The sequence below is a fragment of the Sus scrofa genome, chromosome 2 (genome assembly GCF_000003025.6).
Source record: "Sus scrofa isolate TJ Tabasco breed Duroc chromosome 2, Sscrofa11.1, whole genome shotgun sequence".
Classification (NCBI taxonomy): Eukaryota; Metazoa; Chordata; class Mammalia; order Artiodactyla; family Suidae; genus Sus; species Sus scrofa.
Genome location: NC_010444.4, coordinates 9,327,482 through 9,354,953, shown reverse-complemented (window position 1 = coordinate 9,354,953; position 27,472 = coordinate 9,327,482). Strand labels below are relative to the sequence as shown.

The 27,472-nt window shown below is 47.2% G+C and overlaps 1 protein-coding gene across 2 annotated transcripts; it reads left to right on the top strand.

The window, feature by feature from the left end:
- On the top strand, window positions 1,570-26,694 carry ASRGL1 (asparaginase like 1). Of its 2 annotated transcripts, none has more exons than XM_005660800.3 (7): window positions 1,570-1,751; window positions 2,331-2,534; window positions 11,451-11,593; window positions 12,174-12,331; window positions 23,581-23,696; window positions 24,418-24,528; window positions 25,420-26,694. In XM_005660800.3, the coding sequence occupies exons 2-7, from the start codon at window positions 2,342-2,344 to the stop codon at window positions 25,623-25,625; spliced, it is 927 nt and encodes a 308-aa protein (XP_005660857.1). In that variant the 5' UTR covers window positions 1,570-1,751; window positions 2,331-2,341; the 3' UTR covers window positions 25,626-26,694. The 2 variants fall into 2 exon arrangements, with proteins under 2 accessions (XP_005660857.1, XP_003122673.2); XM_003122625.5 differs by having other exon boundaries at window positions 1,595-1,751; window positions 23,578-23,696.

Sequence of the window (27,472 nt, the reverse complement as noted above, 5' to 3'; positions counted from 1 at the left end):
GAGTAAAAAAAAAAACAAAAAAAAACAAAAAAAACTTAAAAGAGACACGTGCACCCGCATGTTCATTGCAGCACTATTCACAAGAGCCAGGACATGGAAACAACCCAAATGTCCATCGACAGATGATTGGATTCGGAAGATGTGGTATATATACACAATGGAATACTACTCAGCCATAAAAAAGAATGACATAATGCCATTTGCAGCAACATGGATGGAACTAGAGAATCTCATCCTGAGTGAAATGAACCAGAAAGACAAAGACGAATACCATATGATATCACTTATAACTGGAATCTAATATCCAGCACAAATGAACATCTCCTCAGAAAAGAAAATCATGGACTTGGAGAAGAGACTTGTGGCTGCCTGATGGGAGGGGGAGGGAGTGGGAGGGATCAGGAGCTTGGGCTTATCAGACACAACTTAGAATAGATTTACAAGGAGATCCTGCTGAATAGCATTGAGAACTTTGTCTAGATACTCATGTTGCAACAGAACAAAGGGTGGGGGAAAAAATGTAATTGTAATGTATACATGTAAGGATAACCTGACCCCCTTGCTATACAGTGGGAAAATAAAAAATAAAAAAAATTTAAAAAAAGAAGTTTCTAGAGTGCCTTTTGCGAGAAACAGTCCAGTGTTGAGAGCACTTTCATAGCTTCCTGGCTGTCTAGGGGAAATTTCATAAGCAACAATTGCCAAATGCAGAGCTGTGTTAGCCAGAGCAGTCAGAAAGTCAATGAGATACTTTGGGTTGCTTATGGCTTCTCATCCAGATCGCTGTGGACTCTGACAAAAGGACTTAGAAAAGGACTTTGTGCTCTCTGCATGTAGTGTCTGCTGCTTATGTCTCCCAGGTCAAAGCTTCAGGCCCCGTGAGCTTTTGTGGGCTATTTTACATAATAGAATAATGTATCCATAAGTTCATGCCGTTAATCTAGCATCTCACAGTTGCCTTAGGGGATAGAAAAGTAAACTTCTATTTTTAGGTCGCCATGGTAACAGTAATCTAGGGCAATTTGGTGGGGGGGGGGTGAATACGGGTGATTGGTTCAATCATCTAGGGGGTCAGAGCCTTAAAGGAACGCTCTGGGACAAGGAGGAGGAAAAGTGTCCACAAAAAATCAGGGCACTTGTAGTTGAAGGAATTTACAGCTGGGATCCTGAGGTTCAGAGGAGGGGTTTCAGACCCTTCAGTGCACCCCAGGCACAGATCCAGAACAATTACAGAGTTTATCTTTCTGTTCTTTATCAAATGTTAAGCGGAGAGAACATTGAAAGGAAGAGATTGCGTTTAAAAGAATAACTAGCAAGGCTAGGAAACACTTCTGGCCGAAGAAGGATTTTAGTGTGTGCAGCGAGGCATCACTTCACCCATCTCGCCAACGCCACCACACCATCCCAGTTTCATAAGCAGGAGGAGTGCCCTGCATCCCACTGGGTAGCTCGCATACGTGAAGAGCCAGCATAACCCCTGTCCTAGGAGCCGGACAGCCGGAGTCCAGCCCTCAGTGGCGACGCGGACAGAAGAGCTTGTGCTGCGGCCGCCAGTAGAGGCTTTACGGTAATTCGCGGGGCGGGGCCCGGCCTTCGCGCGCAGGCGCGCAGCCGTTGCGGGTCCAGTGGTTGCGAGCAGAGCGGTTTCCCGAGTGGCTCCGCTGGGAGGGACTGGGCTGTGCAGGTTCCGAGGCCGGCGGGCAACTCCGCCCGGCCTGAAGCCCCGGCGTCCGCCTCCTTCACCGTCCTTGGTAGGTGGACGGCCCTGCGGGAGCCTCGCCAGAGACCCGGGGAAGCACCCGTCGCGGTGCCGGGCGCTGGAGGCGGGAGGGCGCCGGCGAGATCGCGACCTCAGGCGCCCCTGACTCCGCGGCGGGGGTGGGAGCGGGGAACGGGTCTCCCCAGGAAACCGAGGCCCGATGTGGGACCCGGGAGGAAGCCTGGAGCGGAGGTTCCGGGCGCCTTCCCCGCCCCTCCCGGGCCGAGGACCCAGCCTGGGACGGGAGCCGGGGTTTCCCGGGGACTCTGAGCCCGGAGGAGGCGGCGAGGAGGGGGTGCGGGCTCCGGGGAGGGGAGCATCGCCCCACCACCGCGAGTCCGGCAGGTGCCTCCGGCCGGGGCCGGGCGATCTGCGCTTTTCGTGCAAAGTTCAGGCCTCGCTGCCTCTGCCCTTCGTACTCCCTGGATCTCAGGAATTTGCCTGCGGCTGTAAACCTTGCATCCCACCCCACCCCTGCCCAGTAGAAACCGAACCTTGTCCCCAGCAGGAGACGTTAGCTCCGTGCGGTTTGGGGCCCGCTTGAAACGACTTTCATCTTCCTGACCCCTAGGATCCGTCGCCATGAATTCCGCCGTCATCGTGGTCCACGGCGGCGGAGCCAGCTGCATCTCCAAGGACCGGAAAGAGCGGGTCCGCCAGGGCATCGTCAAAGCCGCCACCGTGGGTTACAACATCCTCAAAGAAGGAGGGAGCGCCGTTGACGCTGTGGAAGGAGCCGTCGTTGTCCTGGAAGACGATGCCGAGTTCAACGCAGGTAGGTTTGCCCTGCAGCCAGCAACTGCTGCCAGACCGGAGTAAGCTTGTCCCCACCCCCACCCCCAAATAAATAGGACCTTTCTCAGTGGAGCTCTTCTGCTTTATGGTAAAAATCTAATATGCTGAAGAGATTCCATTTTTCTCTCCTTACCTGTTGACCAAGTTGCTTTAAAGAACCGTAAAATTCGTTCTGCACCCCATTTTCTTTACCCGGCTTCTTAGAATTCACATACCAAGGGCCTTTTTTATTCCATCTTTTTAGGGGGCAGGGGTTGGCTCCTGTTGGGTGGTAATCTCAGAAGCTGCCAGGTGTAATCTAACAGGGAGGAACTGAAGAAAAAGGCAGACCACTCCAGGTTGGTAGGTGGCAGGTTTAATAAGCATGGAACATACAGAAGAGGCTTGTCTTGCAAGATAAATAGACCTCTTTCTGAACCAGCCAGAATCTTAAAAGCCATGTGGTCTTTTTTTTTTTTTTTTTTTCCTTTTTTTTTTCTTTTTAGGGCTGCACCCATGGCATATGGAGATTCCCAGGCTAGGGGTCAAATTGGAGCTGCCGGCCTACACCACAGCTCACAGCAACGCGGAATCCTTAACCCACTGAGCAGGGCCAGGGATCAAACATGCGTCCTCATGGATGCTAGTCAGATTTGTTAACTGCTGAGCCACGATGGGAACTCCTTATTTTATTTATTTATTTTTTTAAGCCGCATGGAGCTCTTATCTGGGTCCAGTCACATAAACCACCCCGATGATCTCAACACATTTTTCTCTTACAGCTGCGTCCTTGGGCAGCTTCTAGCTCAGGACTAGCAAGTGGAGGGCACATTCTAAGGACAGGGGAGGGGCAGAAGGGCCACTGACCGCCTTGGGGCCCGCTTGCAGGTGACTGGCAGTCGTCCTCAGTGATTCCTCCCAACACTCCATCCCTCATCACCGGCCTTTGCCATCGCACACACCCCCTCTTCCGCATTGTGCCCTGAGTGGTCAACAAAGTTGACCCCTTGTTGGGGGCTCAGTTGGCAGGTCTCTGGCTTCGTTGGAGCTGATGCCACAGCAGTGATACAGGCACATGCAAAAAAGATACGAGTTAAGGCAATAATTCCCCAAATCAGTGATACCTTTTTCCACCGAGAGCTTCATGGTTCAAACCATTGTTACTAAGTCCCCTAGGCAGGGGCCGGGTCACCGAGGGCGTTCACTTGTGCTCTCCTGTGATTTAACGAAGACAGCACCTTAACAGACTCCTCGGCTGTGCGCACACAGCATTCTGTCTGGATGGTGTTACAGGTGCCTCCTTGCGAAGCAGTAATGCCATCCAAGGCCATCCTATTTTGGAGGAGGGTTCTTATGAGAGACATTTCTGCGTGCAGTAGAGACAGGCCTTGTTAGAATTCCCATCATGGCTCTGGTTACGAACCCAACTAGTAGCTATGAGGATGCAGGTTCGATCCCTGGCCCTGCTCAGTGGGTTAAGGATCCAGTGTTGCCTTGAGCTGTGATGTAGGCCACAGTCTCGGCTCAGAACCCATGTGGCTGTGACTGTGGTGTAGGCGGGCAGCTGCCGTTCCAATTCAACCCCTAGCCTGGAAACTTCCATATGCCGCCAGTGTGGCCCTAAAAAAAAGACAGGCCTTGTTGGCTATCCTTCACAGCTCGGTGAGTGACTTTAGTAGGGACCTCTGTGTGTGGTGTCACGTCCTCCAGGCCAGTGGAGGGGACAAAGCCAGCAGCCAAACGATCATTCCAGTGGGAACCAGAACATGCCCACCTGGCCTTGAGGAGAGAGCAGCTGGCAACCCCAGGAACTTGACCTGGTTTTGCGAACCATACATGTCAGGCTGAGGAGCTGGAGTGGAGGCAGGGACGCCAGACCAGAACCCCTGCCTCCTCCTTTTCTCAGTGGCACGCGGTCCATTCTGGGTGTGATGCATTTCCTCGGGTCCAGCTAGAGGCTGACGTCAGAATCCCAGTGGAGATGGAGTCAAGCCCCCTCATCCATCCCCATGGGACGTTCCACTGCAGATTCTAGCAGATAACTCCTTTCCCAGGTGTGTGGGGCTTGATCCACAGTGAGAGTCGGGACAGTGGCTGTTTCCTGACACAGCTTCTCGGTATCGGGTGTTTCAGAGGGTCCCCAGTCTGCACAGGGGCAGGGGCCCACCTGCTTGATCACTGCAGTGTGTGAAAGCCTTAGTGCTTTAGTCCACCTGGCCAAGGTGGTTTGATCTGTTAGTCATTTAACATACTGCTTTAATATTCCATTGTCCGCCTTTATCAGCCCTGCTGCTGGTGGGTTATAGGGGAGGGAGAACCTCCATTCAAAGTCATATCATGTTCTTGTGCCCAGTCTTGCATAGCATAACCTTTTTTTTTTTTTCTTTTAAGGGCGGCACCCGTGGCACATGGAGGTTCCCAGGTTAGGGGTCGAATCGGAGCTTCAGCTGCCGGCCTACGCCACAGCCACAGCAACACAGGATTTGAGCCGTGTCTGTGACCTACACCACAGCTCATGGCAATGCCAGATCCTTAAAACCCACGGAGGGGGGCCAGGGATCGAACCCGCATCCTCATGGATACTAGTTGGGTTTGCTTCTGCTGAGCCACAACGGGAACTCCCCCAACCTTTGAGATGTGACCCTGACCACTACCGATTTGACAAAGGTGTTCCCCTGTGGGCCTCAGCTTCGCTCATCTCCCAACACTGGCTGCCTGGTTTGCACGGCCACAGGGAAAAGCTTGGCTAAAGTCAGACGCAGAGTCCACACAATCCAGGGAAGCTCAGAACCCTCCCTCAGAGGGAGGAGGCTAAGATAATCCGTTTGCCAGTCCCTCTCCAGTTGGGAACTCTGGTGAGTGGCTTCAGACTCCCTTGGCACCTGCCATGGGCATCGTTAAGAACACGCGGGATGTGCTGTTACTGCATTAACCAAGTCACTGTATTTCAAGGGCAATCCAGCACCCTTGGCAATGGCCTTCCCACCTGAGTGCTGCACTGGACACTCTTATCATCTAATCTCAGGATCTCCTGAAGGGTCAGTTGCCAGGGATCGTGTGGAGCTAGGGCATCTGCTTCCTGACAGCCACAGGGTGTCAGCACCTCGGGAGCAGGGACACAGACGACAGTGAGGACTGCCTCCGGCTCTTGCAGGAAAACCAGATGTCCCTCCACACATCCTGACCCCACAGGGGCTTCCCGTTGTCCAAGCCATGGGGTTAATCAGAGAACAGCCCAGCGGTCGGCGCAAGTGATTGGCCCAGGCCGCTGCAGTTCATTCCCTCCTGAGACTCCGCCTGGAGGAGCTCTGTGCACACGGCTAGGAACCGTGGCTCTGGGAGGGGTTGGGGGGTACGTGGTGTTTCTGTCCCCTTCCAGAGCTGGGACCAAAATCCAGCGGATGCTGTCCCCTTCCATTTTCCTTGCCACACTGCTTGACCCACACCTGGAGCCACAGCCACATCGCACTCTGTAGCTCTGCTGGGGAGTCGCCCAGAGCTTTAATCTGCCTCGCTAGTATTTCTGCCTCTTCAGAGGCTGTGATCCCACGTGCCCTTTCTTTGCTGCATCCCATAAGCTATTACCACTTTTAAGTTTTGAAAAATGTATACACCTGTGTACTCACCTTACAACCAATATTTTAAAATGTCCATCGTCCCCCAAATTTCCTTCATGCCACTTTGCAGTTAATCCCCCCTCTCGTCTCCACAGCACCAGGTATCCGTTGATCTGCTTTTGTCAAAAGTTTGCATTCTCTAAAATTTCATATAAATGCAGTCACACAAAGTATGTTCTTTTTTTTTTTTTTGGTCTTTTTGCCTTTTTTCTAGGGCCGCTCCCAGGGCATATGGAGATTCCCAGGCTAGGGGGTCTAATCAGAGCTGTAGCCACTGGCCTACGCCAGAGCCACAGCATCATGGGATCCAAGCCACGTCTGCGACCTACACCACAGCTCACAGCAACGCTGGATCCCTAACCCACTGAGCAAGACCAGGGATCGAACCTGCAACCTCATGGTTCCTAGTCAGATTCGTTAACCACTGAGCCACAACGAGAACTCCCGGCATGTGTTCTTTTGTGCTTGTCTTCAAACAGATCCTTTTTTAGAGTAAAAATCATCATGGCTACTCTGATTGTCTATACTCTGTACCAGGCAGAGGTCTAAGAAGCTTGCACAATTAACTCATTTAATCTACATGCCAGCCCTAAGAGGTAGGTGTAATTATTACGCTCATTTTTCAGATAAGAAGAGGAAGGCACCGAAAGGTTACGTAACTTGCTGAAAGACACTCATCTCCTGTCTGTTTTGAAATAGAAAACCTAACACCTGGGAATTAAAATACTTCCTGGAATTGTACCACCCACCCAGCATTTGTCAGGAAAAAGAATTTCAGGAAATGGTAACGAATTAGTCATTAGATATTTCGTAACTGTTCTGGTCCCCTTGCCTCTGCTCTGCACTCTTGAGCACTTGACCCATCCTCGCGCTAGGAGGAAGCATGACTGCATCTCTATGGCTGTTTGTTGAGCTGGAATGTGCTACACGCTCCCCCTTGGTGGCAGCAGCCTGCTGTTTCAACGGGGGGCTTGTTAAGCTCTGTGCCGGTTAGTAGTCAGGACCCAGTGGGCTCACAGCCCCCACTCAGTTCACGGGGACCTTTGCTTGGAGCAGGTCCTTCTGGTTTCCTGCCCTCTCGAAACCAGAATGCAATGGGGAAGTATGCGCCTCCGGGGGACTGGAGCAGCTAGTTCTCATGTCCGTGCTCTGAATCCAGAACCTGCCTTCTGAGTGGCTCCCTTCTCATGTTGCAGGTATCTGCTATTCAGCACATGGAGGGAGATGGGAGCAGGGCTGAAAGATGGAAGTCAGAGAGCCCATCGGGGCAGGGGGTGTGGCGGGGGGGAACGGGGGTACTTTGAACAGCATGCTCTCCCACCTTGAGCTCTGTTTTGCATTTGCCTTTCCCAGCTGAGGTCACCACAAGCAAACAGTCTTTCCAGCAGCCTCTGCTATAATCGTCTAGAATTACTGTTGGGGAAATTCATTCAAAAAGCTGAGCCCCCTGCAAGTCCTGAGTTAGGTGGCAATTATTGGCATTCATGATGCAGCTGACGTGAATGTTTCTAACAGCTTTGTTTACATCGTATTCGCATTGCAGTGTGAATTTTATGTTTAAAACTTGTTTCCTAATAGTGTATTAGAAACTAGCTTCAATATTCACCTTAAAAAAATGAACTTTTAGATTTGTATGCTGGAAATAGCTAGACTTCAATTGGCAGAGTTCCCTTGTGGCAAAGTGGGTTGAGGATCTGGCATTGTCACTGCTGGGGCTCAGGTCGCTGCTGTGGCGCAGGTTCGATCCCTGCATGGAAATTTCAATATGCTGTAGGCACAGCCAAAAAAAAAAAAAAAAAAAAAAAGCAGGCTTAGATTGGCAACCAAATAATAACCCTTTGCTTTTTGCTTTCATTGAAGTTGAGCAGTAATTACACAGAACTCTTAAGTAGTTAATTTATTTCCCCTACAGTTCAGTTTTATAAGCTGTCAAAGAGTCTGAGATAACAGGATTTTTATTTATCCACCCTCTTCCTGAACCTCTTATGATGTAGTATCTATGAGGCGAAGACTCTGTGATGAGGTCTAGGCATTGTTTTTAATTTGTTTTGACGCTTACCCAGTGATTCTAAATCACTAGACTTGGAATCCACTAGCCTAATACTGTATAATTTCAGAAGTTTATTTTTAGTGTCATTTTTATATACATGAAAATTTCCCCTTTTTTTGTGTACAGTTCCGGGAATGTGACAAACACAGGCATGTAACTGCCATCACTGTTAAAATATAAAAGTTTCAGTACTCAGAGTTCCCGTGGTGGCACAGCGGAAACGAATCCGACTAGGAACCATGAGGTTGCGGGTTCCATCCCTGGCCTCGATCAGTGGGTTAAGGATCTGGCGTTGCCGTGGCTGTGGTGTAGGCCAGTGGCTACAGCTCTGATTCGACCCCTAGCCAGGGAACCTCCATGTGCCGAGAGTGCAGCCCTAAAAAGACAAAAAATAAAAAAATAAGAGTTTCATTACTCAAAATTTCCCCCATACCCCTTGAGTCCACACCGCCTTTCACCCCCAGCCCTTGGCAACAGCTTATGTGTTTTCTGTTCCCATGGTTTTGCCTTTTCCAGGATGTCGTAAATGGAATCTACTGTGTGTGGCCATTTGAGTCTGGATTCTGCATTTAACACAGTGCATTGAAGGGTCGTTTGTATTGACAGGAGCGCCTTTTATGCTGTTGGGTAGTTTGCATTGTACAGATAGACTGCAGGTTTTGTCATTTACCAACTAAAGAACGTGTTCGATTTGGGGCCACTGTAAATCACTATAAACACTTAGGTACACAGAGTTCCTGTTGTGACGCAGCGGAAACGAATCTGACTAATGTCCATGAGGATGCGAGTTTGATCCCTGGCCTCGCTCAGTGGGTCGGGGATCTGGCGTTGCCCTGAGCTTTGGTGTAGGTTGCAGACATGGCTCGGATCCCACGTTGCTGTGGCTGTGGTGTAGGCCAGCAGCTGTAGCTCCGATTCAACCCCTAGCCCAGGAACTTCTATATGCTGCATGTGTCGCCCTAAAAAAAAACAAACAAACAAAAATTTACATACAGGTTTTGTGTAAATGTAAGTTTTTATTTCCTTTAAGTGTGGGACTACTGGTCATATGGCAAGTGTGTATTTAACTTTATTTGAAATGGCTAAACTATTCTTTTAACTCTTTTAAAGCGACTCCCATTTTTATTTCCATCAGCAATGTGTGAAAGTTCTAGTTACTCTGCCTCTTCTCTGGCCCTTGATATTGTCCACAGTTTTTATTTCAGCACCCTCATAGATGTGTGGTGGAATTCTGGTGTTAATTTGCATTCCCCTAGTGGCAAGTAATTTTACTTTAACCTTTTTTCAAGCCTTTTGTCAATTTCTTTATTGAGATTTTTTTCCCCCTTAATATTGGGTTTTAAGAGTTCTTTATATATTCTAGATATAGGTCTTTTATCAGACGTTTTCAGGTACTTTCTCCCTCCTCTGTGGCATGTCTTTCTTCTTTTTCTTAACAGTGTATTTCAAAGAACAGAAGTCCTTAATTCTGTAGAAGTTCAATTTTTTTTAATGGATCATGCTTTTTGTCTTATATCTTAAAGAAATATTTGCCTAGGAGTTCCCCTCGTGGCTCAGCAGTTAAGGAACCCGACTAGTATCCGTGAGGGCGCAGGTTCGATCTCTGGCCTTGCTCAGCGGGTTAAGGATCTGGTGTTGTCATGAGCTGTGGTGTAGGTTGTAGATGCGGCTCGGATCCTGTGTTGCTGTGGCTCTGGCGTAGGCCGGTGGCTACAGCTCCGATTCGACCCCTAGCCTGGGAACCTCCATATGCTGTGGGTGCAGCCCTGAAAAGACAGGAAAAAAAAGAAAAAAAAAAAAAGAAAGAAAGAAATATTTGCCTAACCCAGGGGCACACACATTTTCTCTAATGTTGTCTTCTAGAAATTTTTATTGTTCTATGTTTTATATTTAGGTCTATGATCCATTTTTTTTCCCCACTTTTTAGGACTGCACCCTTGACATGTGGAAGTTCCCAGGCTAAGGGTCTAATTGGAGCTGTAGCTGCTGGCCTGCACCACAGCCGCATCTACCACCACATCTACCATCCAAGCCACATCTACCACCTACACCTCAGCTCACGGCAATGCTGGATCCTTAACCTCCTTTAGCAAGGCCAGGGATCAAACTTGCATCTTCATGGATACTAGTCAGGTTCTTAATTTGCTGAGCCACAATGGGAACTACCATTTCTAAATTCTTTTTTTTGTTTGTTTGTTTTGTTTTTAAATGATTTTTATTTTTTCCTTTAAAGCTGGTTTGCAGTGTTCTGTCAATTTTCTACTGTACTGCAAAGTGACCTAGTCACACATACATATATATACATTCTTTTTCTCACATTATCCTCCATCATGCTCCATCATAAGTGACTAGATAGAGTTCTCAGTGCTGTACAGCAGGATCTCATTGCTAATCCATTCCAAAGGCGACAGTTTGCATCTATTAACCCCACATTCCCGGTCCATCCCACTCCCTCCCCCTCCCCCTCCCCCTTGGCAACCACAAGTCTGTTCTCCAAGTCCATGAGTTTCTTTTCTGTGGAAAGGTTCCTTTGTGCCATGTATTAGATTCTAGATATAAGTGATATCATATGGTATTTGTCTTTCTCTTTCTGACTTACTTCACTTAGTATGAGAGTCTCTGGTCCCATCCATGTTGCTGCAAATGGCATTATGTCATTCTTTTTTATGACTGAGTAGTACTCCGTTGTGTATATATACCACATCTTCTTTTTTTTTTTTTTTTTTTTTTTTTTTTGCCTTTTTGTCTTTTGTTGTTGTTGTTGTTGCTATTTCTTGGGCCGCTCCCGCGGCATATGGAGGTTCCCAGGCTAGGGGTTGAATCGGAGCTGTAGCCACCGGCCTACGCCAGAGCCACAGCAACGCGGGATCCGAGCCGCGTCTGCAACCTACACCACAGCTCACGGCAACGCCGGATCGTTAACCCACTGAGCAAGGGCAGGGACCGAACCCGCAACCTCATGGTTTCTAGTCGGATTCGTTAACCACTGCGCCACGACGGGAACTCCTATATACCACGTCTTCTTAATCCATTCATCCATCAATGGACACTTGGGTTGTTTCCATGTCTTGGCTGTTGTGAGTAGTGTTGCAGTGAACATGCAGGTGCATGTGTCTTTTTTACGGAAAGTTTTGTCTGAATATATGCCCAAGAGTGGGGTTGCTGGGTCATATGGTAGTTCTATATTTAGTTTTCTGAGGTCCATTTCTAAATTCTTAATTCTTGCTTTTCAACTTCCGTTTGGTTGTAGGTCATGGATCTGTCTTGAACGAAAATGGTGAAGTTGAAATGGATGCTAGTATCATGAATGGGAAAGACCTGTCTGCGGGAGCAGTGTCTGCAGTCCGCTGTGTCGCAAATCCCATTAAACTTGCGAGGCTTGTTATGGAAAAGGTACATGCGACTAAAGCACTCTTTCCCTAAGGAATTGTCACTGCTGTGCTTCAGCGACTAAACGGGGGCTGACTGTAGGGAAATGCTTAAGATCTCTGCTCTCCTGAAATTGCACCAAAGAACAAAAACAATGTTAGGTTTCTCCAGTAAACCAAATTACACCACGTAAACCAAGATTCTGACTCTGTTGATGATGTCATTAGACTCATGATCACCTGACCAGCGATTTACCTTATTTTCATGTTATCTTCCCGAATTTTCTTCATTCTTCTCTCAACACATTTCACATGGCACATACAAACAGAACAGGCTGTTTCAGTAGCATGTATTAAATCAAAATGGATTCAGTTCTCTAAATTTAAGTCAACTCTTTAGTAATATTCCATCAATTGGGGGCTTTTGAAAATACGAAAACTCAGAGACAAGGCATGTTTTCAACATTCAGAAAAGCAAGCCAGTAGAATCTGCATTTTTGAGGCTTTTTGTACCCAGAGAGAATAATTCTTTCCACACAGTTGGAACTGTTAAAACATCTTTAACATTTTCAAAACGTGATTTTCCCATTTCTTTCTGGCTCAAGACACATCATTGCTTTCTGACCGACCAAGGTGCAGCAAAATTTGCAGCAGACAATGGGATTCCAGCAATTCCTGGAGAGCAGCTGGTAACAGAAAGAAACAAAAAACGCCTAGAAAAAGAAAAGCATGAGAAGTGTGCTCAGAAATCGGACCCTCAAAAGTAAGTGTCATCTGTGGCTTGCATCTGGGGGAATTACAGAGATGTGGAAGTTTGACAAATGTCGGATTATCCACATTTCTTAAATAAATATCACTTGGTCATTTCAGTTTTTGTACAAAACGGTTTGCACTAAATAATAGGAAGACTGCTCTTTTGAGTCTGAAATTTAACCTCAAGTATTACTCCTACGAATAGTAGCCCAAATTCAGCTAACAAAGTTCCTTCTCCAACATGATTTAGTAGATGAAAATAGAAGTTCCCGCTGTGGTGCGGTGGGTTAAGGATCCAACTGCAACAGCTCAGGTCACTGCAGAGGCGTGGGTACGATCCCTGGCTCAGGGCAGTTGGTTAAGGATCCGGCATTGCCACAGCTGTGGTGTAGGTTGCAGCTGCAGCTTGGATTTGATCCCTGGCCTGAGAATTTCCATATGTTGCAGGTGCAACCATAAAGAAAAAAAAAAAATAGATGAATGCCGTGTGTTAATGTATTAATTACCCGGATACTTCTTGATTAATTTGTTGTCTTACATACACTACAGAGGTTCTCTGTGATCCAGACTCCCTGTGAACTTATTAGGCACCCTTTCGTTAGTGCAGAGAACTCAGTACAGCTCTTCGAAGTGAATTGATCATGTGTTCTGAATTATGGTTCTGTGTTACTGATTTCCAAATCCCAAATGAAAGCCCCCTTGGAGTTCTTTGGTGGCTCAGTGGGTTAAGGATCTAGCGTTGTCACTGCTGTGGCTCAAGCTTGATCCCTGGCCCGGGAACTTCTACATGCTGTGGGAAAAGAAAATCCAATCCAAATAAAATCACCCTTATTTAAAGCAAAATTTGAATGTGGCCTGGAGGTTGATAATGGAATATAATCTAGTGATGCTACGTATCTTTTAGATTTGTACTGTTTAACCGGAGGTACACTTTAATATCACTTGGGCAGCTTTTTCAAAGTATGTATGTCTGACTGAGCCCCTGCCCTAAAGAAGCTAGTTTAGCAGAGCTGAGATGGAGGGGCCACGCAGGTCTATTCAAAAAAAAAAAATTCCCAGGTGACTCTGATGTGTCCCCAGGTTAGGAATCTGTTTGACAAGAATGACATATTTTGTTAGCTGTCATCTTTTCCAAGTGTGCTGTTGTGTCTAGAGTCTAAAGTCACAAGAATGAGATTGCTTTCTCAGTGGTTCATGTACATTTTAATAGATGTTGCCACGTTACTTTCCACAAATTGTGCAACAGCAAACACGTCCACCAGCCAGTACTGCTCTTCGGTATAAGCATATGGGGTTCCTGCCCTGGGCCCTGCATTCTAGAGGGACCCTTATACAGGAATTATAGAACGGTTGGTTTGTTGCAGGTACAGGGGGCACCTCTGTCACTCAGCAGGGGCACCACTTCACCCCTCGCCTCTTGTGACTGATCTGATTCAGCCGTCAGATCAAGTGCTTCTCTGCAGCTCTTGCTCTATGTCTTAGAAATAAAGGTCACCTGCATCTCAGGGTTCATGGATTACACCACTGCTGACCTCGGAAGCAGGCAATGCTTTGGCGTGTAGGAAAGACTCAAACAGCAGAAGGACTTAGGAGAAAACGGCAATAATTTGTCAGATAAATTCTTGCTTAACAGAGTGTTGTTTCCCGGTAGTGCCCAGTGTCCTTTCTCTTTCCTCTGTTCATGTTTCAATTCGTGGTCCTGGGGTTGTTCATGAATTGGTACAGTATCTGCAAGACTTGCATGTGAGCGCCGATTCCTGTTACTCTTAAATGTGTGGATTTAGACAAGCACTGTCCAATAGGAATACAAGAGCCAGATATGCAATTTAACATTTTCTACGAACCACATTTTTAAAAAGTAGACAGAGGAGTTCCCGCTCTGGCGCTGCGGATGAAGGATCTGGCGTTGTCTCTGCGGCAGTGCAGGTTCGATCCCTGGCCTGGCGCCGTGGGTTAAGAATCCAGCTATGGCGAAGGTCGCAGCTACAGCTCGGATTTGATCCCTGGCCTGGAAACTCTCAGGTAGGGCCCAAAACAAAACAAAAGTAAAAAGTAACAAGTGAAATTAATAATGTACTTAATCCAGTATACCCCAAATCTTATCATTTCCACGTGTCGTCAATGAAGACATTATTTATGAGAGACTTTCTTTCATGCTAAATCTTCAAACTGTGGCCTGTGTCTCACACTGACAGCACCTCTCAGCGTGGACACCCACATTTCCAGGGCTCAGTGGTCACATGCAGCTATGTTGGACAGCACAGAACTATGAATGGTTTTATTCTTCTAGAAACACTTAAGATGGAGTTAAATTTTCAAAAAAGTTGATGTTTTTAGCTTTTAAGTACTTTTTTATTTAAAATGTCATATTCAAAACCTGACCCAGGCAGGGGGTAGGATGGGAGAAACCTGCTGTTGGTGATGTGTTTTGAGAAAACTGGAGAAATTTGAATGTTGACTGTTATGAAAGGTGAATGTTTATGGACATGGAAAGGTGGATTATTAACTGAAAAAAAAAAAACATTTAAAAAAGGATGTATGCTATGAACTCATTTTGGAGAAAATACCGATAGGCATAAATAGTGATCTTGACTGGGGGCTAGGACTTACATGCTATGAACAATAAAACATTAATAAAGGAAATTGAGGTGTTCCCGTCGTGGCTCAGTGGGTAACGAATCCGACTAGGAACCGTGAGGTTGCAGGTTCGATCCCTGGCCTCACTCAGTGGATTAAGGATCTGGCATTGCCGTGAGCTGTGGTGTAGGTTGCAGACGCAACTCGGATCCCACGTTTCTGTGGCTGTGGCGTAGGCTGGCAGCTATAGCTCTGATTTGACCCCTAGCCTGGGAACCTCCATATGCCACAGGTGCGGCCCTAGAAAAGCAAAAAGACAAAAAAAAAAAAAATTAAATTTTAAAAAAAGTAAAGGAAATTGAAGATGACTCCAAGAAATGGAAAGATATCCTGTGCTCTTCTATCAGAAGAATGAATGTTGTTAAAATGGCCATACTACCAAAGCAGTCTATAGATTTAATGCAATTCCTATCCAATTACCCATGACATTTTTCACAGAACTACAACAATAGTCCTACAATTTATATACCATTCAAGACCCAGAATTGCCCAGGCAACCTGGAGGAAAAGAACAAAGCAGGAGACATAACCCTCCCAGACTTAAGACAATACTGCAAAGTTCAGTCATCAAAGCAGCGTGGTATTGGCGCAAAAACAGACGAGTGGATAAATGCAACAGAACAGAGAGCCCAGAAGTAAACTCACACATCTTCAGTCAACTAATCTTCAGCAGAGAAGGCAAGAATATACAGTGGAGAAAAGGTGGTCTCTTCAGCCAGTGGGGATGGGAGAACACTTGGACAGCCACAGGTAAATCAATAAAGTTGGAACTCCCTCATACCATGCACAAAAACAAACTCAAATGGCTTAAAGACTCAAATATGACGTGACACAACAAAACTCCTAGGAAAGAACACAGGTAAAACATTATATGACATCAACTGTACCATTATTTTCTTATGTCAATCTCCCAAGGCAATAGAAATAAAAGCAAAAATAAGCCAATGAGACCTCATCAAACTTACGAGCTTTTGTACCCAAAGGAAAAACAAAAAGACAACCTATGGACTGGGAGAAAATATTTGCAAATGATACACCCGACAAGGGTTGAATTTCCAAAGTGTACAAACAGCTCAAACAACCCAACAACAACAACAAAACCAAACAACCCAATTGAAAAATGGACAGAAGACATAAAGAGACATTTCTCCAAAGAGGACATATGGGTGGCCAATAAACACGTGAAAAGATGCTCAACATTGCTAATTATTAGAGAAATGCAAATCAAAACTGTAAGGAGATACCACCTCACGCTGGTCAGAATGGCCATCATTAAAAAGTTTACAAATAATAAATGCTGGAGAGGGTGTGGCGAAAACGGAACCCTCCTACATTGTTGGGTAGAAGTGTAAATTGGTATAGCCACTATGAAAAACAGTATGGAGTTTCCTCAAAAAACTAAAAATAGAGTTGCCATATGATCCAGCCATCCCATTCCTGGGCATATATCTGAACAAAACTGTAATTTGAAAAGATACATGCACCCCAGTGTTCATAGCAACACTATCTGCAATAGCCAGTGCATGGAAGCAACCAAAAGGTCCATGGACAAATGAATGGATTAAGAAGATGTGATACATATACACAGTGGAATACTACTTAGCCATAAAAAATGCCATTTGTAGCAACTTATCACAAGCAAGTGAAGGGCGTCATGAAGTACCATGTTATATCACTTATACATAGAATCTAAAATGCGACCCAAATGAACCTACGTACAAAACACAAACAGACTCGCAGACATAGAGAACAAACCTATGGTTGCCGGGGTGGAGGTGTGTTGGGAAGGGAAGGATTGGAAGTTTGGGGTTAGCAGATACAAACTATCATATATAGAAGAGATAAACAAAAGGACATACTGTGTAGTGCAGGGAACTATACTCAGTATCCTGTGGTAAAGGGTAATGGAAAATGTGAAAAAAAAATCTGTATACACACACACACACACACACAGATATCTGAATCGCTTTGCTGTACAGAAGAAACTAACATAACATTGTAAATCAGCTATACTTCAATAACATGAATTATTTGGGAGTTCCTGCTGTGGCTCAGCAGTAATGAACCCAACTAGTATCCATGAGGATGTGGTTTCAATCCCTGGCCTTGCTCAGTGAGTTAAGTATCTGGCATTGCCATGGGCTGTGGTGTAGGTCGCAGATGTGGCTCGGATCCTGTGTTCCTGTGGCTGTGGTGTAGACTGGCAGCTGCAGCCCTCATTCGACCCCTAGCCTGGGAACTTCCATATGCTGCAGGTGCGGCCTTAAAAAGGCAAACAGTAAAAATAAAAATAATTTATATTCATTAATTATAATTCATATTTAGACTTTAACATTAATAGATAATTTGTACATTTTAGAAAATACTACCTTTTGAAATATTTCTGCAAATTGCTTAAATTATTTTTTTTGGATTTGCTCTTAATTTTGATGAAAATATATTCTCATTTAGTACATTGTCAGTATAGTTACATTTTACTTTGTAATTCCTAGATTATTGAAAATGAGTACGTCAAGATTTTGATAGAAAAATAATACTAAAGTGGAACTCAAAAAAGAAAAAAAGCTAAAAGGAAACAAAGAAATTAAAAAATCTTCAAAGAAATGGTCCAGTTTAAAAGTAAGCAGTCTTCTTGCAGGATGTAACCCTCATAAAATTCATAAACAGAACATTACAAATTATTTGTTCAATGAAGATTTAATTACTTATCAAAACAGTGAAAATTAGTAGAATATTATTCTTGCCAAATCCACAACTTGAGCAATTCAGATGAAATCCCTTCAGCTTCACCTTCTTTACTAAAGGGAGATTTAGTCGCTAATCACAAAAAAAATCACACAGCGGGAGTTTCATTGTGACTCAGCAGGTTAAGAACCCAACATAGTGTCCCTGAGGATGAGGGTTCGATCCCTGGCCTTGTTCATTAGGTTAAGGATCCAGCTTTGCCGCAGGTTGCAGCATAGGTTGCAAATGCAGCTCGAAGCTGGGGTGGTTGTGGCTGTGGGGTAGGCCACCAGCTGCAGCTCCACTTCAACCCCTAGGGCTGCCCCGGTGTAGCCCTAAAAAGAAAAAAAAAAATCATACAGTAAAAAAGTATACATTCAGTTATTAGAATGGGGGGGGGGCTGAATAAACAATAGATCATTCCGGAAAAAGGCAAAGAGAGGAAACACCAATGTGATGTTCTCGAAAGAATAATATAATGTGCCCAGTGTTTAGCGCAGTGTGATGGTACTTTTCGTGGCACAACACACTGTTTACAAAAAACCATGGGACATTTCTAGGCTTAATAAAAATTATTTCAGGAGTTCCCGTCGTGGCGCAGTGGTTAACGAATCCGACTAGGAACCATGAGGTTTCGGGTTCGGTCCCTGCCCCTTGCTCAGTGGGTTAACGATCCGGCGTTGCCGTGAGCTGTGGTGTAGGTTGCAGACGCGGCTCAGATACCGCGTTGCTGTGGCTCTGGCGTAGGCCGGTGGAGCCTGGGAACCTCCATATGCCGCGGGAGCGGCCCAAGAAATAGCAACAACAACAACAACAAAAAGACAAAAAAATAAATAAATAAATAAAAATTATTTCAAATTTGTTAAATGGCAAACCTGTAATTAGGAAAAAATAAAACTAATGATAAGTAGGATAGAGAATTCAAACAGGTTAATTTAATGGTTAATAAAGCAAGAGATGAAATCATATATAAAGTTTTTGAAAAGTACTCAGTTCAACTAGAATGCACCATAATCAAAGGACTAACAGGGGAGTTCCCGTCGTGGCGCAGTGGTTAGCGAATCCGACTAGGAACCATGAGGTTGCGGGTTCGGTCCCTGCCCTTGCTCAGTGGGTTAACGATCCGGCGTTGCCGTGAGCTGTGGTGTAGGTTGCAGACGCAGCTCGGATCCCACGTTGCTGTGGTTCTGGTGTAGGCCGGTGGCTACAGCTCCAATTAGACCCCTAGCCTGGGAACCTCCATATGCCGCAGGAGCGGCCCAAGAAATAGCAAAAAAAAAAAAAAAAAAAGGACTAACATACATACATACCTACATTTATTTATTTATTTATTGCCTTTTTAGGGCCGCCCCCACGGCATATGGAAGTTCTCAGACTAGGGGTCTAATCGGAGCTATAGCTGCCAGCCTATGCCACAGCCACAGCCACAGCCACAGCAATGCCAGATCCAAGCCGCATCTGCGACCTACACCACCGCTCATGGCAACACCAGAGCTTAACTCACTGAGCGAGGCCAGGGATCGAACCCACAACCTCATGGTTCCCAGTCGGATTTGTTTCCACTGCACCATGATGGGAACCCCTCCATAGGACTAACATTTAAAAGGCAGGCCTGCGATAACATGGTCAGTACATAAAATAAGCACGAAGTGTTTCCAGGAGTCCAGAAGTATGCTGTGTGACAGGTACCACTCACCTCGAATTTGTTTCTAGAAGACGTGTCCTCAGCTGCGCCTGCATCTTCAGTACTGATGATGCTGTGAGATGATAGCAGCTGAGATGTGACAGAAGGTGGAACGGCCTGATTAGACTCACATCTGACCTCATAACAAACCTCAGACATGCGGTGGGAATACCAACCCAGTGCCGTTAAAGTAATTACATTGAATTTAGATAAGAAGAGTTCAACAAAACCACAGAAGATTCTCAAAGAGTAAATCATGGACAGTGACAGAAAGTGAAATTAATCTTGAATTTCCACTATCTGCAGTAACTCAGTCTGACCTGTTTATTTATGTTGATAAGCTTAAAAACTTTTTTAAAAATCCATTTGGCTAGTTCACTTTTTAAAGGGTTAAAACATTTTCTTTAAGTGTAAAGAAACGAAACCAAAAATGCATATGAAGTATGCAAGAAAAATGACATCCTCATAAAATATTAGGGAATTGAAACAAGGAAACAAAAATATTTGCTTAACTTGGAGAAGATTTGTGTAAAAATAATCCTGAAACCACTTTCTATAGAGGCTGTTTTTCGGTTCATTATAAATCAAAGTGTAAGTATCATTTAAAGAGAGATTTGAACAAAATGGAGCAACATACTGCTATTTTCAATTTTCTTTATAATACACCAGCATTGAAATTTAAAAGAAGAATTTAAGATATTTTGTGTGGCTCTAAATACTATTTAAAAGATGGCAAAAATGACTATAATAAGTGTTAATACTTTAAATTATCAAATTAAAATATTTATTTGGGGAGTTCCCGTCATGGCTCAGTGGTTAACGAATCTGACTAGGAACCATGAGGTTGCAGGTTCGATCCCTGGCCTTGCTCAGTGGGTTAAGGATCCGGCATTGCCGTAAGCTGTGGTGTAGGTTGCAGACGCGGCTCGGATCCCACGTTGCTGTGGCTCTGGTGTAGGCTGGCGGCTACAGCTCCGATTCGACCCCTAGCCTGGGAAACTCCATATGCCACGGGAGCGGCCCAAGAAATGGCAAAAAGACCAAAATAAAATTTAAAAAATAAATAAATAAATATTTATTTGGTAAAATCTTCTGTGATAAGAATTTACCATGTGTAACTCCATATGGCATTTGAGTGCAGTAATATAAAAATCAGGATTCATTTCCAAATCCATGTTGCTTAGAGTTTTATAAATAATTCCATTTTGGGGGGGGAGGGGTCCTTTTTTTTTGCCTTTTCTAGGGCCAATCCCATGGCATACGGAGGTTCCCAGGCTAGGGGTCTGATTGGAGCTATAGCTGCCAGCCTAAGCCAGAGCCACAGCAACGCGGGATTCGAGCCACATCTGCGACCTACACCACTGCTTATGGCAACGCCAGATCCTTAACCCTCTGAGCAAGGCCAGGGATCGAACCCGCAACCTCATGGTTCCTAGTTGGATTCGTTAACCACTGAGCCACAACGGGAACTCTTATAATTCCAAATGTTACTGCCTCAGCAGAGTGAAACCTAATTAAAATTAAAAAGCTAAAATTAATTTAGAACTTGCTAAGAACTACATCGACTCGAGAAAGGTTGTGTTCCTTGGCACTTTGTCAAGAGAATGCATGTTACTTGGAAAAGTTGATTCTAAGAACATGGTCAGTGCTCCCTGAAAGGAAGGCAAGGAAAATTAATTTTATAGACTAAATATAATAATTTATGAATTGTATATGCGCCATCACCAGCTGGTCAACAAAGGATCCAGATGTGCACATTAATAATTAAATTGCATTGGTAGTTTGTTAAAAGCCATAGCTTTTTTTAAAAAAATTATTTATTTTTGTTATGGCTGCATCTGGGACATTTGCAAGTTCCTGGGCCAGGGATTGAATTCAAGCCGCAGCTGAAACCTATGCCGAATCCTTTAACCCACTGCACCAGGCTGGGGACCGAACCTGTGCCTCCACGGAGACGCGAGCCACTGCAGTCGGATTCTTTGCCCCACAGCGGGAACTCCTGAAAGCCATAGCTTTACCATATTTTTCAAGATACATTTATTACAGTAAGAGGATAGACTCTGTTTATTACTTCTAAATAGTAAACATGGTGTGAGGGCCTCCGTTTGCTTTGTGGTCTTGCCTGGAGCCCCTGTAGTTGTTGGGGGCCTGCCGCCAGCAGTTATGCGGCCGGGGGTGGCAGCATCGCTGAGGTTGCTCCTGCCTGACCACCACCAGCTTGGGGACTTTGCATTTGTTTGTGGTCATTCTTCTCCAGGAATTTGGCTCTTTGGTCCTGTGACCATTTTTTCTCTTTCGTTGTTTTGTCCCCTTCTTATCAATCTTAAGGCTGTCTTCTCTGCTTAAAAAAAAAATGCAAAAAAAAAAAATCCAATTCTGTTGTGTTTGCTTATGGTATTTTTGCCGTATGAAAGTTTTTATTTGCTGTAATCAAATAGTAGTCTCTTCTCTTCTTGTACAGTCTGTAAGACCAGGAACGTAGAATATATCCCCACCCCGAGACACACAGCAGCTAGGTTTTCTTGGAGAATTTTGTTTTGTGTTTTATATTTAGATCTCTAGCTATGTGGCTTGGCTTTTTTTTTTTTTTTTTTTTTTAGGGCCGCACCCTCGGCATACGGAGGTTCCCAGGCTAAGGGTCAAATTGGAGCTACAGCTGCCGGCCTACATCACAGCCACAGCAACACGGGATCCGAGCCTCGCCTGTGACCTCACCACAGCTCGTGGCAACACCAGATCCCCAACCCACTGAGCGAGGCCAGGGATCGAACCCGCATCCTCATGGATGCCAATCCAATTCGTTTCCGCCGCGCAACGACAGAAACTTCCAAACTTAACTCATGTCTGGACACATCTCGGCTCTAGCGTCTTCCCATATCATTCAGAGTAAAAGCACCTCAAGTGGCCCGTAAGTAGGATGACCATTCGATTGAGTGTTGAAACTGGAGCGGATTCTGAGAGTGAAAGCGGCCCTGTTAAGCGGGGACAGCAGGCAGACGTCAGGGCTGTCTTGGGAGACCAGGATGCGTGGCCACCGCCCCTACCAGAGCCTTCGTGGTCTGCCTGCCAGCCGGCCCTCTAACCATTCTCCAACCCCAGGGGCCTCCTTAACGTTCCATGAACTTGGCACGCATGTCCTGCTTCAGGAATATTCTTCTCCGCCACTCAGCATGGCTTGCCCTGGCTTCCTTCGGAGAAACTGTGTATGAAACAGCCCCTCTCCGCCGTCACACGCCCCATACTCTGCTCCTGTCTATAGTTTATTGCTATTCAATAAAACCTGAAATTTTTATCACCCTGTCACTCTACGCCCCCAATGCAAACTCCACGGGAGAAGGGACTTTGTCCATTTCCTTTACTGCTGTGCCCAGCCCTGAGATCCAGATACACTGTAGAATCTGAGTGGGGGGGTACATGGCTGTGAGTGTCCAGTTTCTTCAACTTTTGTACTTGAAAATGTATAATGAAATGTTGGGGGGAATTAACTTCTTACGTCTTTTTAGCAAGCCCCCTGAAGCAGGCACAGTGGGGTCTGTAGACGGGCAGCATCAGGGTCACCTGGAAGGTGTCGGAAATGGATGGTGTTGGGGGCCTGTCCGGTACCTGCCAACTCGGTCGGTGTTGGGGTGGGGGGGCGGCTGGGGATCCGAGGGGCTCTGATGCCGTCAATTATTTTTATCCCTGTCTTATAGATGGTGAACATGCCACACAGTAAAACTTAACCCAAGTTGTCAGGCAGCTGGGAAATGGTGCTGGGACTGCATGTGCCCTCGAAGTCGAGGGCTAAAGGACCGTCCAGCAGTCGAACTGACACATAGAGTATAAAGCCAACAGGCTTTCTTTGCCGTCTCCAGGCTTTTCTTTGCAGAATGCTGGAATCGACGTGTGTCCCGAGGGGAGCTCCTGCTGTGGTGCAGTGGGATCCGCATTGTCCTGGGAGCCCTGGGACAAGGGTTCGAATCTCCAGCCCGGCACAGTGGGTTTAAGGATCTGGCGTTGCCACGGCTTGGGTCAGACTGTGGCTGGGATCCAATCCCTAGCCCAGGAGGTCCAGATGCGGCAGGGCTGCCAAAAAGGGGGGAAAAAAAAAAAGCGTGTCCCGTGGGCCATGAACATACAGCGTGGGGACCTTGGTGTTAGCTGCATGGTCACCTGTGGGTGGGAGTGACTCTCATCTCCAGCCTGTCGCTCTTTCTGTCTCTTCTCACCAGAAGCTTGGGGACCGTGGGTGCCGTGGCCGTGGACTGCCGAGGAAACGTGGCTTACGCGACCTCAACCGGGGGCATCGTTAACAAGATGCCGGGGCGCGTCGGGGACACGCCGTGTATAGGTAGGATGGCCGCACCCTCTGCCCCCACCCCCCTCATCTCTGGTCTCTGCCCCCCCTTCTTTCTCTCTTCATTTCCCCCTCCTCCTGGTGGCAGCCTCAGGATTTCTGGGCTTGGGGTGGGTTGGCAGAGGTTGTCCAGGGCACGTGGAGAAGGCTGTGCAACAGGTGCCTGTTTCGTAAACGCTGTCTTTTTTAGCACCTCTTTCTCCTCTCTAGCCCCAATTTCAGGATCGGCAGACTATTCCCAGAGGGTTAAGTCCATGCAACCTCTTCCCAGGCATGGGCGCAAATGAGCAAACTAAGAAAGCTGAGAATTTAAGTTTGCAGTAATTAGATTTGAGCGGCAGGAGAGTGACACACCGCTACTGCGGAGCTATTGCACTGAAGCCTTCTTTGCATTAACCTCGCGGCACCTCATCTAATTCCCAGCAGTGCGGGTGGGGGTGGGGATATGTTTCACCCTGGGCAGGCGGCGTGGACATGCTCTGGGGCAAAGGAGGGGCTGTCCTGGTGTCACTGCTCTTGGAAAGGTCAGGCCCACCCTGGAGGTGCCCTCTGCCCCACTCCCCCATCTCAGGGTATCCACAGGGTGCTCACTAGTGCACCGTGGCGTGACACCTCGGCATCCTCGGAGTGTCATATTTATGTAGCATCAGACTTGTAATGTGTGTGTGAATTTCTTGACTGTTGCCACTCCGAACCAATCACTTTCCCTGAGCAGGATCTGGAGGTTATGCTGACAATGACATTGGAGCCATTTCAACGACGGGGCACGGGGAGAGCATCCTGAAGGTGAATCTGGCCAGACTCACCCTCTTCCACGTAGAACAGGGTACGTGCACCAAGGCCATGCTGGCTGGAAATGCGGACCCAGAGCGATTGATAGATGGATGGAGAGCCTAGGAAACCCTTTCTTGTTTGGTGGAGACATTGCCTCCCGGCCAACCCCTTCTGTTGGGGTCTTGGAAGAAGAGCGTTTTCAGTACCGTTTGTTGGAGTTCCTGTCGTGGCTCAGCAGTAATGAGCCTGATTAACATCCAAGAGGATACGAGTTCTAACCCTGGCCTCACTCAGTGAGTTAAGGATCCAGCCTTGCAGTGAGCCGTGGTGTAGGCCACACATGCATCTGGCGATGCTGTGGCTGTGGTGTAGGCTGGCAGCTACAGCTCCAGTTAGACCCTAGGCAACTTCCATATGCCTCCAATGCAACCCCTAAAAAAAAAGAGACAAGGAGTTCCCGTCATGGCTCAGTGGTTAATGAACCCAGCTAGTATCGATGAGGACATGGGTTTGATCCCTGGCCTTGCTCAGTGGGTTAAGGATGCGGTGTTGCCCTGAGCTTCGGTGTAGGTCACAGATGCAGCTTGGGTTCCGCGTTGCTGTGGCTGTGGTGTAGACCAGTAGCTACAGCTCAGATTAGACCCCTAGCCTGGGAACCTCCATATGCTGCAGGTGTGGCCCTAAAAAGACAAAAAGACAAAAAAAAAAAGAAGAAGAAGAATACTGTTTGTCTTCTGCCTCTCGGGGGCAGCAGGGAGACTGAGCCTGGGTGTGGGAGAAAGGGTGGGTCTGTCTCAGTGCACGGAGGGCCCTTTCGGGCCAGGATCCCTTGTTTGAGACATTCAAATAGAAGTCACTTGCCAAGAACCTTTGTTAACTCCCTTTGCTTTTTCTCATCAGATTCTTTTTAATAACTTGTTTCCCAACCTCTCCTTGTTTGCAGGGAAGACATTAGAAGAGGCTGCTGAGGCGTCGTTGGGTTATATGAAGTCAAAGGTCAAGGGTGTGGGGGGTGTCATCGTGGTCAACAAAGCGGGAGACTGGGCAGTAAAGTGGACCTCGGCCTCCATGCCCTGGGCAGCCGCAAAGGACGGCAAGCTGCACTCTGGAATTGATCTCAGCGACACCAGCGTCACTGACCTGCCCTAATAAGCCTGGGACGACGGTATTCTCGATGCCAGCTTGGTCGTAAAGCAGGTTCCTGGTGTGGAGACTTAGCCTAATCAATTAGATCTAGAAATGGAAAAATTCTGCCGTCTGTCACTCGTTTTGTTGCCTTGATCAGTGTTTGGTTGGGGGTGGATCCCAAAAGGATACAAGAAATGTCCATTTTAAGATCAAAATAAGACTAGTGAAAATGACAAAGTCCACTGAGCCTTTCTCGTGACTGGTCCCCATTGCCTGAGGTTAATAAAGAGGAAAAACAGGTGATCCTGACACGACAGAAACAGCCGTGGTGCAGGGAGTGCTTTTGGAGTTGGGGGACCCACCGCAGGGACAGAGGCTGTAGGCTTGAAGGTTGGGGGGTGGCGGGCAGAGGACAGCAGTACCCCGGGCAAGACCCAGTGCAGGGGCGAGATGGGAGGGAAGGCCCAGGGGAGGCAGCGAAGGGGAGAAGCCGGGCAGACCTCGGAAGGTTGCGGACGCATTCTGAGTCAGGAGAGCACTGGGTGAAAGACTCTCTGAGAGATGAACTGATTTTTCTAAGAACGGGCACGTCTTCTCTGACTTATTAACATAGATGGCTGTTAATAAGGCTCTATTCTGCCAAGGAACAGTCTTCATGGACGCTCCGGAGCCCCTTCAGGCCCGAGGGTCTTGGGCTCACACACCAGCCCGCTCACGTCGAGGTTCCCACCTGCCCGCACGGCTCATCAGGCCCAGCCCCGCCTCCCAGACCCTCGGGGTCCTCCTAGTGAGCGATGGGGCTCGGGACCTGCACCAGGAAGGGCCAGTCACCGCCGAGAGGACCCTGGCGTCACACCGTCCGGGACAGTCCGGTGCTGTGGGTTCCCCCAGCTCAGCCGGTGTGTACGCGTGCTCGGCGTGGTGAGCAAAGTCACTCCCTGTTCACGTCTCTTTACACTGGAAATGGTATTTCTTGCTGTAACATAGCCGCCCAGTTTTTCAGTCTGTCAGGGTTCACCTTCTCTCTGGAAAGAAACTGCTTCCCTTTAAATTCCATGTGCCACTAATAAAATGTATTTTGAAAGAATAACAGTGTGGGTAGGAGTCGCTGTTGACAGAGCCCAGAATGTACGCGAGCTGCCTGCGTCTGTCCGTCCAGACGGGGGCTTGTCAGAGAGGCCTCGCAGCCCGAGGGCAGAGCGCGGATGTGAGCTGACGTCCTGCCTCAGGGCGTACATGTGAGAGTTTGCAGAAGAAGCGAGTGTTTTTCTGGATGTGTGAAGGCAGAAGGCAAACCAGCATTTCGAGAAGCAGCGGGGCGGACAGACCGGACTTCTCGCCATGACGGCGGCCCAGTCCGAGCCCCCGTCCCGGGACCTCCCCGGCTGCCCTGAGCCCAGGAGAAAGAGATGCCCCTTGGAGGCAGAACGGAGTTTGAGTCCTGCCTCTCCCCACGGCCTGGGGGACCCTGGGCAGGTTAACATCGGAGAACCTTGTCATCTAAAAACAGATCACCCTGGAGAGAAAATGAAAATAAAGGACGACGGCCCGCTGTTCATCTTTGTAGTCTCTGGACCACGGAGAACGCGCGGCCAGGCCCAGAAGGAGGTTCTGCGGTTGGGTCCTTGAAAGCTTCAGATGCAACAACCATCCTTGGAAATGAGGACCGTGTTGGCAGATGGGGTCACTTGCTGGGGCTGCCAGCAGCAAAGTAGCACCGGCAGTGGCGTACACGCCAGACGCTTCACTGCTCACGGTTCTGGAGGCCGGCAGTCCCAGGTCCAGGTGTCCGTGGGGTGGCTCCCGGGCCGCGTTCCTTGGCCGCCACATGGCTGCCTTCTGCGGCCTCATGCCTTTTCTGTATGTGT